The sequence below is a fragment of the Besnoitia besnoiti genome, chromosome VI, assembly GCF_002563875.1.
Source record: "Besnoitia besnoiti strain Bb-Ger1 chromosome VI, whole genome shotgun sequence".
NCBI lineage: Eukaryota > Apicomplexa > Conoidasida > Eucoccidiorida > Sarcocystidae > Besnoitia > Besnoitia besnoiti.
In genome coordinates this window covers 2,289,951-2,305,352 of record NC_042361.1, presented here as the reverse complement: position 1 = coordinate 2,305,352, position 15,402 = coordinate 2,289,951, and the positions used below count along the sequence as shown (strand labels likewise).

The 15,402-nt window shown below is 58.6% G+C and overlaps 2 protein-coding genes across 2 annotated transcripts; both read right to left on the bottom strand.

Moving 5' to 3' along the window:
- Positions 1–309: 309 nt before the first annotated feature.
- On the bottom strand, positions 310–4,591 carry BESB_067300 (nuclear factor NF2; the record flags this gene model as incomplete). The annotated part of the gene is made up of 8 exons (XM_029365123.1): positions 310–552; positions 1,081–1,165; positions 1,581–1,633; positions 2,023–2,097; positions 2,586–2,678; positions 3,089–3,208; positions 3,988–4,040; positions 4,336–4,591. 8 exons carry the CDS (start codon positions 4,589–4,591, stop codon positions 310–312), a joined length of 978 nt encoding a protein of 325 aa, XP_029218706.1.
- A 2,940-nt stretch (positions 4,592–7,531) lies between these two features.
- On the bottom strand, positions 7,532–12,652 carry BESB_067290 (uncharacterized protein; the record flags this gene model as incomplete). The annotated part of the gene is made up of 9 exons (XM_029365122.1): positions 7,532–7,683; positions 8,042–8,107; positions 8,572–8,691; positions 8,788–8,875; positions 9,101–9,236; positions 9,668–9,888; positions 10,060–10,717; positions 11,147–12,086; positions 12,424–12,652. The coding sequence occupies 9 exons, from the start codon at positions 12,650–12,652 to the stop codon at positions 7,532–7,534; spliced, it is 2,610 nt and encodes an 869-aa protein (XP_029218705.1).
- Between the last annotated feature and the right edge of the window lie 2,750 nt (positions 12,653–15,402).

Sequence of the window (15,402 nt, the reverse complement as noted above, 5' to 3'; positions counted from 1 at the left end):
CCGATGGGCGGCCGCGAAGATAACTCCGCAGCACGGCAGCGCCCACCCTCCGCGGCCATAGATCCCCTCCACGAGAACAAGAAGCATGCGACGCGCGCAGCAAGCAAAGAAAGGCAAGGCGTCTTCTTCGCCTCGGCTAGAAACACTTGAGACATGGCCGTTACCGCTCCACAGCGAACAAATCCCGGTCCCTCGCAACCACACGCGGCACCCGTAGACACGCATGCGCATCTGCACATGCGAGTCCCTGCCTTGTTGCCACAAATCCCTACACCTATATACAGAAACATGTACGCGCAGCCGCGCGAGTTATATCTTCTTTTCTGCGGCCTTCTCCTTGCCGTCCTCGTCCCCATCCGCTCGTTCTTCCTTTCCGGTCTCCACGGCACCCGCATCTTCGTCTTCGGCTGACCGGCCGCCGTCCTCAGTTTTCGCTGACTCTGGTCGTCGGCCTTCTTCTTCTTTGCTCGCCGGCGCGGCTCCCTCGCCCTCCGCCACGCCCCCCTGGGGCCGATACGTGTAGTCTGTTTCTTGAATATGCTCAATCTTCGTCTGCAGAGAAAGAGAAGAGACACCCACGCCGCCTGACGCAGAGTCTTGGACTCTCCAGCAGCTCACACACCACCGCCACTGCGCCGAAGGCAAAAAGGCACCCCACCAGAAAAAAGGGGAAAAACGACATTCGCCGCGGGCCGCGCTCAGCCCCTCCTCCGTGTAGTGTGACCTCTTTGTGTAATATAAAAAAGATGTTGACATGAAGAATCTAGACTACGAATCTATACTTGTTACGTTACGAGCGGTGTGTTAATTCATGCGCTCATTTTAAGTGCCCACCCACCCGGGGGACGGCACCTGCGCGCAGTCACAACCGCTGCCGCATACCCGAGTGCAGGCCAGGAAGATGCAAAGAAACCCGGGGGTAGCGGTTGGGACGAAGGGCGCCGTGCCTCGCCGAAACGCCTGTCGGGGCTGACGTGTGACCCTAAACCCTAAACTCGAGAAGCCCTCTGAGTTCAAATTCGCCCGGTGTACATACACTGCACCCGAGTGTACATACATATACCATGCAGTGGAGCTCACCCTGATCCACAACTTGGTCTGTTCTTGCAGTCGCCGCGTCGTATCATCCCATTTCGCGGGAAGCCAGAAAAGCGTCGGTTGCGCTCTACAGACACAAAAAGACGAAAACGCGTTTCTGCCATAGGCACTGAGAAGTGCTCGTCTACGCACGGGGTAAAACGAGCGAGGCGCGCGGGCCCCGGAAGCGGCCTTCGCGCCGACAAGCCTCCAGGGTCGCGTTTCACATCCAGCACAGGACACGCTCGCGTACGCCACCCAAACAGCCGAGCCAAAGAACCCACGCAGGCGACCAAACTCTGGAACCCGAGAAAGAAAAAGCTGAGAAACAGCGACGCCATGCCCCTGAGAGACTTTTGAGGGCTCGGGTTCGCGGGCGAGAACCACATCTCCTACCCTCTCGCACTCCCCACAGAAACAGAACTCGCTTTCAAACTGAATCTTGTTTCAGCGGCACTAGCGGCGGAAGCCTGCAGCGAGACAGAGGCCTAGCGCCGACTTACTCAGTTCCGATGAAAACTTCCATGTTCCGGTAGTGCTTCACCAAGTGGAGGCGCTGCGAAGAAATACGCAACCCGACCACGAAAGAAGTAAGACCCGAGCTAACAGGGCTGCGGACGCGCGACGCGACTCCTCTCCATGCGACGGAAACGCGGGGTGTAGAGCTTCAACAGATACACCACAAGCGTATAAAGTACCTATACCTATTTATCCATCTTGTGTCTATCCATCTGTTTACACCAGAAGAGGGCACTAAGACGGAGATGCAAGAGATGAGAATGGGAAGAAAAGCGGGACCAATAGCCAAGCGAGAGAGGGAAGTTTACGAGAGGACGCGAAACGCTCTGCCTGTCTCGCCATGCTGCCGAGGAGCCTAGTGGAAAGACGGGAGAGGAGACTTTCCATAGCCCAACGTCCACCACGAGCGCGAAAGGCCTCCCCTACCATGAGTTCGTTTTCTTTGTTCGCCAGCTCATTCGAGACTTCCTCCAGACGCAGTTGCTCTTGCTGCCGTCGCTTCTAAACACCCCAAACGCACCGCCGAACACAGAGTTCAATCTAGCACAAGAAAACACACCTCTGAATTCTTAACTGCAGATACGTGGGAAACATACATGCGACAGACGTCACGAGGCGGCGCAGCACACACCTCCCTCGCAAAACAGGAAAGCTGTCATACCAAGGAAATAGGTGTTCAGAAGCGTTTGTGACAAAGCGATCTCGGCGCATCGCATACTCGCGGGCTTGATCTCTCGACGCTTCTCCGGAGGCCTCTTTCTTTCTTTATCATGACCATTTCCCCACAATTGATGTTTGAATTCTCTAGCTATAACTATACATAAAGATAGAAGTGCGAGAGAAACTGGAAAAATTGACGAGCGTCCTTTGGCGACCGGATTCAACACTTCTAGTATTACTTTTGACCTCGAAAAACGACGCTGAAGTGAAATAGCGGTTTTCTTTTTTTGTGGCGCGTCTTGGCTCCACGTTATGAGCCTGCAGCTCACCTCCCACTCGAGCCGCGCGATCTTGGCGATGTTTTTTTGACTCATCGCGAGTTTCTGAGCGACGCGCTCCTCCTGCTGTTTCTGCTTATGTGCCTGCATGCACGCGAAACAGTTTAACAACCGTGCGTCACGATCTTAACCCTGAATTCCACGAAAAAAACCAGATATTCTTTCCCTTCAGTGCATGTGTCACCGGCAGACTGCATAGAATACCTCCATTGTCGAGGAAATAAACTGCTGCGCAGCCCAGGAACCCCAGCCTAGAATCGCAGTTACGAGTACCTCTCCCGCCGCGTATCTACACATCTTTCTCTCTATATGCACATATTGATATATAGTCGAATATACGAGTGTATGAATGAAAATATATACATATACATATAGAGATAGAGCATCTCACCGCGAGATTCGGACTCGCATCGAATACGTGTGTGCACATATCGACATGCATGCGGCGTGCGTCTACCGCTGCGAGCGAGAATTTTTTGTCTCTAAACACCTACGAGGTCGGTAGTTTGCTCCTGCAGCAGCTGTCGCTGCGCGCGCCGCAAGTGCCCGGCGAGCGCCCCGAACATGCGCCGGTTGCGCGTGGCGGTCTTCTCGTCTGGCGCCGCGAGCTTGGGCTGTATGCACCGCAGACTCAACGCGCCTCTCGATAGGCTCAAACGCGTCTATATTCCCATATAGACTCAGAGACTTCCCATACATATGCATGCATCCATGCAGCATACACGCAGAAGCATATACATATACATGTATATATATACGAATATGAATATATATATATATGTATGTGTGCATGCGAGTGCATGTGTCTCGCGCGTGCGAAGTTTGGGAGGGAGGCGGGCGGGCACGCGGAGTGTCGGCTGGGACTTTGCAGTCGCTCCCTCTCCTCGGAGGCTGGTCGCGTCGCAAGCTCTAGAACGACACTGACGAGAGTCAACATCTGAACGCGGATGCAGGCTACTCGTTGCAGATTCAGCCGCCTCCGGACGTGAACGTCGCGGAACGGGCCCCCCGGCTGTCCCCAGGTTCGCACACGTCCATGTATGCACAGACGAATGCATACACATGCGAAATTCCAGAGATGCGCGGGAAAAAAACAGAAACCATTTGCCTTGCACGCGATGACTCTCTCTAGCCGTCCCGCGCCGCGCGCACACTGAGCACGACCTTGTCCGCACAAAACACGGAAAGGGGCTTGTACACATATCACCTGAACTGGCGCTCCTGAGCGCCTCCACGGATATGTAGTTATGTAAATTTAAGTATACTCGTATATATTTATATATATCCATGTGAGAGCTCGTTCAGCGGCCTCTCGCGCTGGACCGAGCTCTCGCGCGACCCACGGCGGCTGCAGATTCCCCTCGAAACTTAAAACGCCATGGGCATGACGTACGCGCTTTTCGACTTGGAAGTCTTCGCCGTCGAACGAGTAGGTCGGTCGCTCCCCTGCCGCCTGAACAGAAACGAAGACAGGGCGAATCGCAAGCCCCGCCGTCAGGAGCTGCCTCGTGCCTCGCGCGGCGCAGACTCTTTTCTAAACTCAAAGAAACTGCGTCCCTCAACACACACCCCCCCGGCGCCTACATATAAACCTATCTCTGTACATATATACCTGTATAGAAATATATGTTTATATGTATGGCTATATCAATATCTATATATCTATGCAAATGAGCCTGGGTATAGATGTATATGTGGGTGTGGGCGCGGCTAGGGATAGGGGGAAAACGCAGAGTCCGACGCACCAGCGGCCGCTTGCCGAGACCAGACTGAGACTCTCCTGCGAGCGTCGATGGGCTCGTGGCATCCGGCGCGCTCTGCTGTGAGGGCGCCGCTGCAGCAGGCGCTTCGGCGACGCCGTTTTCTTCGGGTTTCTTCTCATCAGAGAAAGAAAAGAGCTCCCCGCGCGGGCGCCGCTGCTGCTGCAGACGCCGGTTGAGCTGCCGCTGCTCCGTGACGAGCCGGCGAATCTCCTGACGCAGACGCGATTCGTTCATTTTGAGAACCAGGCGCAAGACACGGAGATAGGAACGGCGCAGAAGGACGCAGTCCAGAGAAAGACGACACGAAACCAGAAAGGAGGGGCGAGAAAGAGACTCGGAGAGACCGTGTCGAGGCGAAAGTCCACAGGAGAAGTGCTGAACAGAGGCAGAGGAAACCGGGGGCGAAGAGATATGCGCAAGTCAAGGCTACAAGCGATGCGTCGTCGCAGCGGGTTTAGGCGATACGAAAGACCAGACAAAGAGAAAGCAGGTAAATCGTGACCTTGCGCAACAAACGAGAGAAGCAAGCACTCCGAGAGAGGAAACAAACGGTCTCTTGCGGAGCGCGACGAAGACTTGAGACAAGACACCGCTGAAAGAAAGGACTCGAAGCCGCGACGGCGAGGAGAGGAGACAAGAGTCGAAAACGTCTGACAGGAGACAAAAAAGAGACGACGTGGATGTCTGACTGCCGCTGCGGCAGAGCTCTCCGGAGAGAAGGAAATCCTAGACACGTCTCGACCGCCGCAGAGACATCTGCGCCAGCTTGCAATGCAGGAAGCTCCCAGAAAACACACGCATGCCTTGGAAGGTCTCGCGCGGCACCGAGACAAGCGCGAGGCAACAAGAAAACTGTCGCAAAGAAAGAGGGGGCGCCCTGGGGTGAACGGAAAGAGAAATGGAGCGAGGGCGCGTGCACACCACGACACCGGGCGCCCGACTCGGGAAGATTGAGCGAAGCGTGCGACGCCAGGCTGGGGCCTTCACTCTGTCACGCCACGACGCGTGGCGAAAGTTCGTGGTCACACAGCTGTTTGGCACGGCGAAAATCGGGCTCGCAGACCAGAAAAGAGTCAGCGGAAGCAACGAAAATTCACTCCCTTTTGAAGCACGCCACGCGGAACTGACTCAGCGAAAAGAGGGAGAAAGAGGCCACATGCAAAGACCTCGAGAGAGGCGGGAACTAGGCGACGCACAGTTTGCGAAACAAAGGAGCTAGCAATACGGTGGCAGTCACTTTTATGACAATCCTGCGCCTCTACCTGCCCACGGATCAAGAAACTCCGGCGCGAAGCGACAGTTTTTCTTCGTCTGCCCTCCACCACGGAGCGCACAGATTGGTGAAAAATCGGTGAGCCGCTGCGCGACGGCAAAACCAGCTTCTCTACTCTAAACTCCAAAGGAAGAAACAGCATCCCTTCCAGCCGACTGGCATTTTTCGTCGTCTCGATCAAAGAGTGGAGCGGTTGACACCAACTCGTCCTCAGTCCACCAGTGACTCATTTCCTTTATTCTGTGCATTTGCATGCGGCGTGTGCGGCGTACATTCACCTGGCGAACCGGCAGACAACAAGCCATCCGACGCAGAATCAGCAACTTTCGCTTCGCCTTCTGCTCTAGAACTTAAACACAGTAGATCTCGGCAGTCTTGAGCCTCTCGAAGTCGCTGGCAAGCGCCTCGAGCCGCGGTGAGTTTCGGAGGTCAAGCGATCCTGCCTTCTTTGCGAACGGCTCGGCACGCGGCCCTGCACCCTGCTTGCAGGCCACTTTTGGGTTTCCGTCTTCACTGTACTTTGCCAAAACCTCACAACAGGCACACGTGACATCGAGTGCACGCGGTTCGCTATCTGTCGCATCAACCGTACTACTTATCGTCTAACACGCACCACTCGAGCGATAGATGGCTGAGGCCGTAAGTTTCCGTAGTCTCGTTTTTCCGTCCTCTTCGTGCTGCCAGCTTCAGCAACGGCACTTCCTCGAGACCCTTGCCTAGTTTAGAGTGACTCACGCAGGAATATCTCTATCCTCACTCGTATAGCATCCGTAGACGGCAAGTGGCAGGAAAGCGGAGAGTCACTTGCACAGAAGCGTCGCTCTCCCACCCAACCAACGTCTACGTGGAAAGAGTGCGAGATACAATTTTCCTCGGAGGGTTGTTCACGCGTCACTGAGCTGCAGCCAGCCGGAACGAAAAGAGGAAAAAGAGCTCTAGATCTCACGACAGCGCGCTTGGTAAACGTGTGGCGCACTCACGAAGGAACACGTAATACATATAAATATATATATATATATATATGAAAATGAATCGAGTTACGGCTACATTCTGGTTCTGCCATCCGGTTCGCGGTCTGCGTGCATGTGATGGGACCACAGAGCCTGTGACCCGGGAGTGACGCATTACGTGCAAATTCTTTTCTGCTGGGAGCAAGGCAAAGCCTCAGAGAGCAGGCACCAAAACCTTGGAAATCTACTTCGCGGGATACTCGAGAGTCGGCTCGCTCGCTTACGTCCGAGAGACCTTGTTCTACGGCGTTGCGCTGAGACTGGCTGCCAGAGTAAGTAACGGGCTTTCCTAAAGGGCGTGTGAAGCCGCGCTCTCTAAATTGCTCTAAGCCGCAAACGGGGACGCGTGCCGCCGTGCTCCCTCCGGCTCTCATGAGGTGGGCTCGCTCGGCTTGTTCCCCACGTCGGGGCGGCCGCAGCCGTCCTGACGCGCGTCTTCGTCCCCCCGAAGACTCTCCGCAGACACAGAGAGGAACCGAGAAAAAGACGCGGCAGCAGCCAGCCGCCGAGCTTCGCGTAGCGATCCTACCTCTCTATCCCCCAGCGTCTTCTTGAACAGACGCCTCCTTCGCTTGCCACTCCACCGAGGCGAAGACAGCATGCCACACGGTTTCTAAAGTCCACACTCGCACATCGCACACCGAGGCCCTCCGCAGCTGACACTCGATCCCCAGCCGCGCACAACTCCCCTATCGACTCCTCGGTCGGCGTATCCACCGTCATACGGGACGCCGCCCTCGAGCCACAGACACAGTGAATCGCCTCTTCTCGAGTGAGCGGCGCCAGGCCCTCGCCCCCACGCGTCCCTTCTCTCTGCTGCGGCTCGCCGTGCGCGCCCGCGCTTGGCAGACTCGCAGCGGCCGATGAACCGCGACACTGCGCACTCTGCCTTCACTCCACTGTGAGAGGGAGCAGAGGCACCTCCGTGACGTTCGCCGCTGGCCAGCGGGTCCAGAGGAGCCGCGCGATCTCGAAGGCGTCGGGCTGCGCGTGGCGGAAATCCACGTCCTGCAGCTCGACAAGGTAGCGGCGCACGGAGGGCCCTGCAGACACACGCAAACCCAAACCCTCAGCGTGTCGAGGGGAAGGAGACGGCACGCGCGAGGAAGAAAATGGAGACTGCCTCTCGAAACCCAGCGCGAGCACGGCGGAAGAGACGGCGCTGGAGTCACCCGGAAGACGACCAGCGTCACGTCCCGGCGAACCGAAACGGAAAAAGAAAAAAGGGACTCACGCCCTCCCAGCTGCGTCTCTGAAACGATGCGTAGATGACACAAGAGACGCCAAAAGGAGAGAGACGCGAAAAAGAACGAATGCAGCCAAAAACGAGACAGCCGCCGAGACATGCGAGGGGGAGAGAGACAGAGACAAAAGTTTCAGCTCGCCGACCGCTCAGCTTACCTGGAGGCCGCTGACCGTCGTAAAAATACACCGCAAAGCGCCGCGGCGCCTCCACACCGAGTTCGCCTGCACGCCGACACCACACACCAGACTCTCCACAGGATTCAAGGCAAAATGAATCGAATTCGAAGCGAGCGAATGCGTAGAGCAGCGCGGATGAGATGCATGCCGAGATATCCCGGATGCAGCTGCGCCTGCGCTTAACCGCGTCACACTAGAAAAATGCACACGCGCATAGCCGTGCGAGGGCGAGGAGCAGCGAGCATGACGGGACTTCGGCGAGAAAGGATACTAAAGCCGGCTCGCCATTCATACCGGCAGCGCGACAATGCACCGGCACGAGGGACGTCGAGGCAGAGGGCGCCTAGTGCGCCTCCGAGTACGAAAAAGTGGAATTTGAGCGCGAGATGTTGAATGCGTAAGTGGGCACGCGCGAGAGAACGCAGTGCGCCGCCTGACCTGCTCCAGCTCCACCCTCTTGAAAAGAGGAATTGCCTTCCTTTAAAAAGAAGGATTTCTTCCTGCCTCACCTCTGGCCGCCTTCACGTCCGAGACGAGCTGCGTGTACCACGCGAGGAACTCAGTCCAGAGCACCACACCGTCGGCTGCACCCATAGCGCCGCGCGCCTCGGCCTCCATGTGCGCCTGCCCTGAAAAAAAAATGTCACAAAGAGCGCCTCAAATCTATGCAGCTTGCGCGAGACATAGGAGAACGTACACGGGAAGAGACGAAAGCCTTCGCCTACCGAGGAGATTGAGAAGAGGCCGCAGCTGCTGCGAGAGGATATACATATTGTTTTCTTGGTCGATCGCTTTGAATGCGGCCTGAGCTTCCTGAACCGCATGCACACACGAGCGCGGAGAGCCTCGAATCGCCTTTCTTCAAAAGAAAACGTTTCCTCTCAGCCACGGCACAGACCGACGTTCCAGCAAGCACAGAGGCCTCGCGCGAATCTGCCCTCGAGTCAAACGGCCGAAGCGCGCGTCCCTCGCCCTCGATTCGCCTTTGCTGCGGCGCGCAGATCTCTGCGAGTTTTTTTCTTTGGGAAGAATTCATACCATCTCGGCCTGACACGTAGCTGAGAGCGCCGCGGCGAGGATGTCGCGGCAGAAGAGCGTCGTGTAGTGGTTACCGCTGCCCAGCACCCACAGCGGATAGTGCGGATGCTTGTAGCGCGTTCCAACTTCGCAGTACCTGCACACACGCAGACGCCCCGGGCCCAAGCCGCGCCTTCAGCAACTTCAGACTGCCCCCGCTAACTCCCCCCCGTCCCCCTCCCAAGGTTCTGCGCGGCTCAGGCGAGCGCGAATCGCTTTTCCCCTCTCGTGAGGCCGCCTAGTACTGATCTGGGTGAAGACTTGCATCAGCATCTCATCGACGCCTACTGCGCGCCGCCGCTCTTCACGCGCGAAGAAGAAAAGAAGACAACTCAGAAACGCTGGGGCGGCAAAAATGAGGAACCGGGAAAGGCATGTTCTTCACTGTCTGCGGCCCTCAAGACAGTCACGAGCCTGCCTCACGCTCTGCGCGACTTCTGTGTGTGCGCGTGCGTCTGCATGTTCCGCGACCTCGACAGTGCAGAGTCGCGCTTGTCCGCATGGTTGTTTCGTCGGAAGTTTGCTGACCTTAGGGCCTCCATCTCTGTGAGGAATCCAACGAGAGGTCGCTTCCGCACGCCGCCGAGAACTGTCTCCGCGCCCGTGTCGCCGTCGGCGCCAAGGTTCTTGTCGCCGTCCCAGACGTTGCTTGTGCCCGCGCCCAGGAGAAGGAGATTCACCAACTCTTGGTTGCAGTGCCCGTACAGCCCCAGCAGCGGATGATCCGGCGTGTCGGCGTCGGCCTGAACCTGCGGAAGCGAAAGAAGAGAAAATGGGGGAAAAAATCGGAACAAAAGCTTCGCTGCTTCTGCGCTCGCTGCATCCTCGCCGTGCCGCCCTCTTTCTTCCCCCCCCCCCCCCACCGGTTCCGCAGAGGCCTCGCGCGTAGATTTTTTTCCCTCTTGGTTTCGTCTGCCTACTTTTTGTATGCCGCGCGTGAGGACGACAGAGAGGAGGAAGGAGAGGACGGCGGCGGGGGCGTGGATGAGTAGTTTGTAGAACTTCCAGTAGAACTCCATGACTTGCTGGATGTTGTCGAATTCCTTGACAAAGACCTCGACGCAGGAGGTGAGGATCTCGTCCGGGTCTTCCCGGCGGCGGCCGCGCTCGCCGCCCAAGTCCTCCAGCCCCGCGCGCGCCGCGCCCACGAGGGGACTCGCCGCCTCGACATCCTGCAGGCCCGCGAGCGCCACCACGTAGTGCGACTTCTCAGCGGCCTGAAACAAGATCGCCGCGAGCGCCTCCACCAGCGCGTGGCCCCGCGCCAACGCCGAGGGGAACAAGTTGGCGCACTCCGCATTCAAGCGCGCGCCCCGACCCCCGCCCGACGCCGCAGACGCCGTTGAGCTCAGCAGGCCGCTGTAGCGCGTCGCGCGCGAAGGCGCAAACAGCAGGGCACGCAGGACGAAGCACTGCACGGAGGCCAGGAGACCGCAGGGACCTCCATGCAGCTGCACGAGGCCCCACGGACACACCACGTCGCGGCCCTCCGGCGGGGGGGCGGCCGGAGAGGGGGACACGAGCGGCGAGGAGGAGCCTGGCGCCGCCTCGGCCGCGAAGACAAACGGATGGCTGAACCTGAGCGACCCAACACGAGGGACAGAAAACAGCGATGTGACGAAAAACAGCGATGCGCCGCGGGGCTGCAGGCGTGCGCGGACTCGCCTCGCGCGCAAGCCGCCACACGGACACAGGCACGCATCGCGACATGGAGGACACTCGCGAAGGCCTCCACAGACACAGCCAAAATGGGCGAAGCCGCCACGCTGGGGCAAAAGGCAGGAGACAAACTGGAAGCATCTAAACGGCAACAAGGAGCCTGCAGAATGGTGCCACAGCCTGCGCTCTTGGCTACAGATTTCGTCTGCCCTGTCTCCGCGTCCTCCGCGCGAAAAACTGCCCCTAAACCCTGCGTGATTCTCTTTCCCTTTCTTCGCGCCGCCCCTAGCGTCCGACGTCTCGCGCGCATCTGGGCTCCACAGTGCGACCGTGTCTCTTGCTCCTTACCAGCGCGCAATATCTTCCGCGCCGATTGCCCGGTTGGGCCCGAGGCCGAAGACGCGCTTGACAAGCCGCTCGACCTCGGCGCGCTCCAGGGGCTCCAGCGAGCTGAGGAGTTGCTGACGGAGTTCAGGCGTGTCTGGAGCGCCTTTCGCGTCTTCGTTGAAGTTTCTCGGCAGCAGCCTGCGGACTGCGCTGCGCACGCAGGCCTGGTGGTGGCAGGTGGCGCACAGACGAACGTTTGGAATCGACAAATCCCGCCTGCGTCCGCGGCCCTCGCCCCTCTCTGCTCCCCAGTGCTCATCGTTGTCGGTGCTGGCCTCGCTGAAGGGCGACCCAGATCGCGCCGCCCCCTGCGGCTCGCCCGACGCGAGCCGCGCCGGCGACACCGGGGACGCGGGCCTGCCCCGGTCGCCCTCTCGCCCCGCTTCGCGGCCCTGGCCCCGGCCACGCTGCGGCCTTTCGGGCGCGTTGGGTTCCAACGGAGATACCAGAGACACCCCGCACCGGAGACACCAGCCGGCGCGCCCTGAGGAGGCGGAGGCGGCCGAGGCCGCGGAGGAGGAGGAAGAGGAGGCAGGGGGAAGTGGGGGGTAACCGAAAAGAAGACTCTCCGGCAGAAGTTGCGAGCGAAACGAGGAAACTTCTTCCTCCTCTTCTCTTTGCCACGAGGCCGGCGGGCGGCAGCGGTCCCCCGGTTTCTTCTGACTTAAGGCCGCGCGCGGCAGGAGGAGGTCGGAGATGTCGTCGTCCGGGGCCAGCGAGGCGCCAAACGGAAGCGCCGCGCCCGTCGCAGTCGCGGCACAGGACGGCGAGTGCTGGCCGTACCACGACAAGTCGTGAAGCGTGCCTTGGCTAGCTGCGCTAGCCGTGTCTAGCGAAGGCAGCACTGGGCGAGACGACGAAGACGACCCGCCTGCCCCGGGAGAGCGCGCGGCCGCTGCAGCTGAGAAGAGACGCAGAATATCGAAAAACGCGGCCAAAACGAAACAGAAAGACATCGCCTTCTTGCCTCGAACTCTGTGCCACCACACACGCGCCTCTTCCGCCTATGCGTCTGCGCCTTCTAGCTCCTTCTCTCTTTTCCTTCTGTCTTCCCCTCGCGGCGTACCTCGCTCGCCGCGCGTCCATACTAATGGACAGACCTACCCCTGCACGCTTCTCACATTCCCATCCTACTGCTACCTCTCTAACTAGACGTTTAACTCTAGCAAATTCACAAGATGCTTCCGAAGTATGTGGGAACGCCCCACCCATGCGCGGCTGTGCGACGAGAGACTCACCAGTCAGCAGCGACTCTTGAATGGCTCGCTGGAGCTCGTCGTCTTCGCCGAGTTCGAGCGCAGCCTCAGGCGCCGGCGGCGGAGGCAGCGCATGCAGACTCGCGCCGGGCGGCGGCGCGTCCCGCCGCGCGCTCTCGAACTCGCGCATGGAGAGCCGCAGCACCTCCTGAAGCTCCGCGTCCTCCTCCGCGGCCGCGCCCGGCCCTTCGTCCGCGACGAACGGCGGCATAATCGAGCGAGAAGAAAAAAACGTGCCCCGGAGCAGGGCGCGAGAGCGAGGCGTGCGGGCGCAGAGGTAGGGGCGCTGACCCCTGACGCGAGCAGAAACAGAAACGCCTTCCAGCGAAGAAGCCGGCGCCAAAAAGGGAAGAAGGATGAAAACAACTCCCAAAGAGGCGCCAGGAAGATGAAGATGTTCCGGTAAGGACTCACCCGCGCAGCGAAAAGACAGAAAGCAGAGGCCGCCGTTGAGAGGGAAACTGCGCTCTTCGGCGAGACCGCGAGAGAGCGGAGACGACGGCGGACTAGCGACTGCACAGGCCTTCGTTCGAAACGGAGAATTCAGAGAGCTGTGTATACGGTTGTCAGCAGAGAAAGGGACGACGCAGCCTGCAGAGCGACCCGAAGGCCAGCAAGGATGGGCGCCAAGGAGACCGCGTCTGAGGCGTCAACCGGAGCCTGCGCTGCGGCGCCGTCGGCAATGTTGGCGGCTTCAGAAAGGAGCCGTAGCCGGAGGAAGGGCTGGAAAGAAGACAAGGGCAAGACTGAGCAGAAATAGATGGATTAGCCGCCGAGGGCGCAGAGCCGAGGGCGCGCTAGCAGGGTGAAACTCAAAAAGGGCAGCAGAGAGCGCCCGGAAGCGGGTCGCAGACGCTTAGACGGGAGTGCCTCAGGGACGCGGCCTTGAAGAGAATCCTTTAAATTCCATGTAGCTGGCAAAAAGGCGCGCAGACCAAGCGTACGCTTCCAGTAGGAGTCGCGGCGCGTCGTGGAACGAGCGAGCTGGAATTCCGCGCTCCAGAGGACGGGCCTCTGACGTAGCTAAAGCCGCGAAAACCTCTTTGCTGACCCTGAACATTTGAAAAATCGCATCGGACCTTGAAAGCAATGTCCAAGAGGTCCACTTTTGTCGGTCAAAAAGCTGCATCTCTGAAACACGCACGCACGTGGAGGCGGGGTTCAGCTTTGCGCAAGAGTTGCATGCGCCTGACAGGAGCCCAGCCGAGCTTTCTTTCGCGTTTATCCGTGACCAAAGTGCGATTTCGGGATAGCTACACGAGGAAGTGCTTATAGATTTCCTCTGGACATCACCTTGCACACTAGTGTGCATTGCAGGCCCCAGCTTTTGTCGGGACGCTCTCCGGTGGGCTGTGCGTGTCTGACACAGCTCTAAATCCTCGTCCAGCGGGTGACTCTGGCGTCGGCACTCCATCGCTGAGTTTCGCCAGAAGTCCACTGCGCCAATGGTTTTCCCCCTCTCGCGCGCCTTCCATGCTTTGTCTTTTCTTTCTGCGCCCAGCGCAGTTTCTTTCAATCAGAGGCTCGCTACAGTCTGGTGTATAAGCGGGTCAGTGCAAGGGCCTATTTCGCTTCGCCTGATTGAGCGACGAAGATACGGAAACTCTACGCGAGGCAGCGATATACCGCACAGACAAGTTGCCTTCACTCGTAGCAACGCGCGTTTGTTTCGTCGCAGCACGCACATCGGAGCTGAATTTTAGAAAAATTGCCCTGCGTTCCCGTGTCTGGGGGGGATCGGGACACACACCACGACGAAATGCAGCTCGATTTTTGCACAGCCTGCCCTGTCGATGACGTAGCCACGGCTCCACTCCGCACCTTTGTGTGGCATCCCCAGCTGAAAGCTCTCCACTTTGCTCAAAGCACCACGGCAACAGACAGGCCATTATCACGGGCGCATGCTGAGGATCACGCACGGGGCTACCGATCGAAGCATGCTGCCGAATCCTGGCAGCAGTCGCTATCCACCGCTTTCTTTCGCAGAGATAGGGGTAATTCCGTGTCTGTCCAGGTCGTGGTTTTGTGGCCAGCACACCAGCACGACAACCCGAGCGGAGCTCAGAGAGGCGTGGCAAAGTCGATCGAAAGTTGCGAAAACAGGCATCGAACAACTGCGACGTGGAGCCTTACAAAGAAACGATGCATGCTGCACTGAGAGGAGCACTACAGCCTCAGTTCGAGACTGCACAGCACCCGAGACCCACCTCCTCGAGAAGCCAGGCGCCGGGCGCTGCTTCTCATGCCATTTGTGCGCCGCTGCGGCCGAGGGTGACGCAGAGCCGTGATGTTTCCCTTCCTGGTTTCGTTCTGCTCTAGCTGCGGAGGCACTCCCGCAGCATGTTTTTCACTTGATGCCCTTCTGAAATGGTGTCCGCATGGTGGCTCAGCGGCTGCTGCTTCTGTCGGACTGTGCGATGTTCTAGAAAGCCGCGCATGCATGTGGTCTGATTCGTTCCGAAGCGATGAGCATCTGCCGGCAGCAACCGGTATCTTGAATTCCGCGCTGAGCCTAGCCATCTCCACGAGGAGTCACTGCGCAACGTGCTGGGCGCTCTTTCGTGAGGCTGAATGAAAGGGGGTGCCTCGACGAGAAGATCTCCGTTGTCACTTCAGAGCGAGGTGTCTCTAAAAGACGCGGTGTAGAGTTCAGACTACTCGTATCGTGAAAATGTGCACTCGGGATCGGCGTTCCGTATCGGTTTGTGCGACATCGGCGGCAGCCACCGCAGCACGATCTCGCGTAAGTCACTCAAACCAAGGCGCAAGGTGCTAGGCGTGAGCCTAGAAGGCGGCGCCTCTCCAGCTGACTCAGAGATGACCACGAAACGAGTCCGAACAACGGCCAATGAGGGAGGCACGAAGACGCCGAGCGATGCGGGTCACGACGTCCCAGGGGAAACGACATGCATCGCTCCTCTTTACTCTTTACACCGATCTGACATGCACTCAGGGATGTGC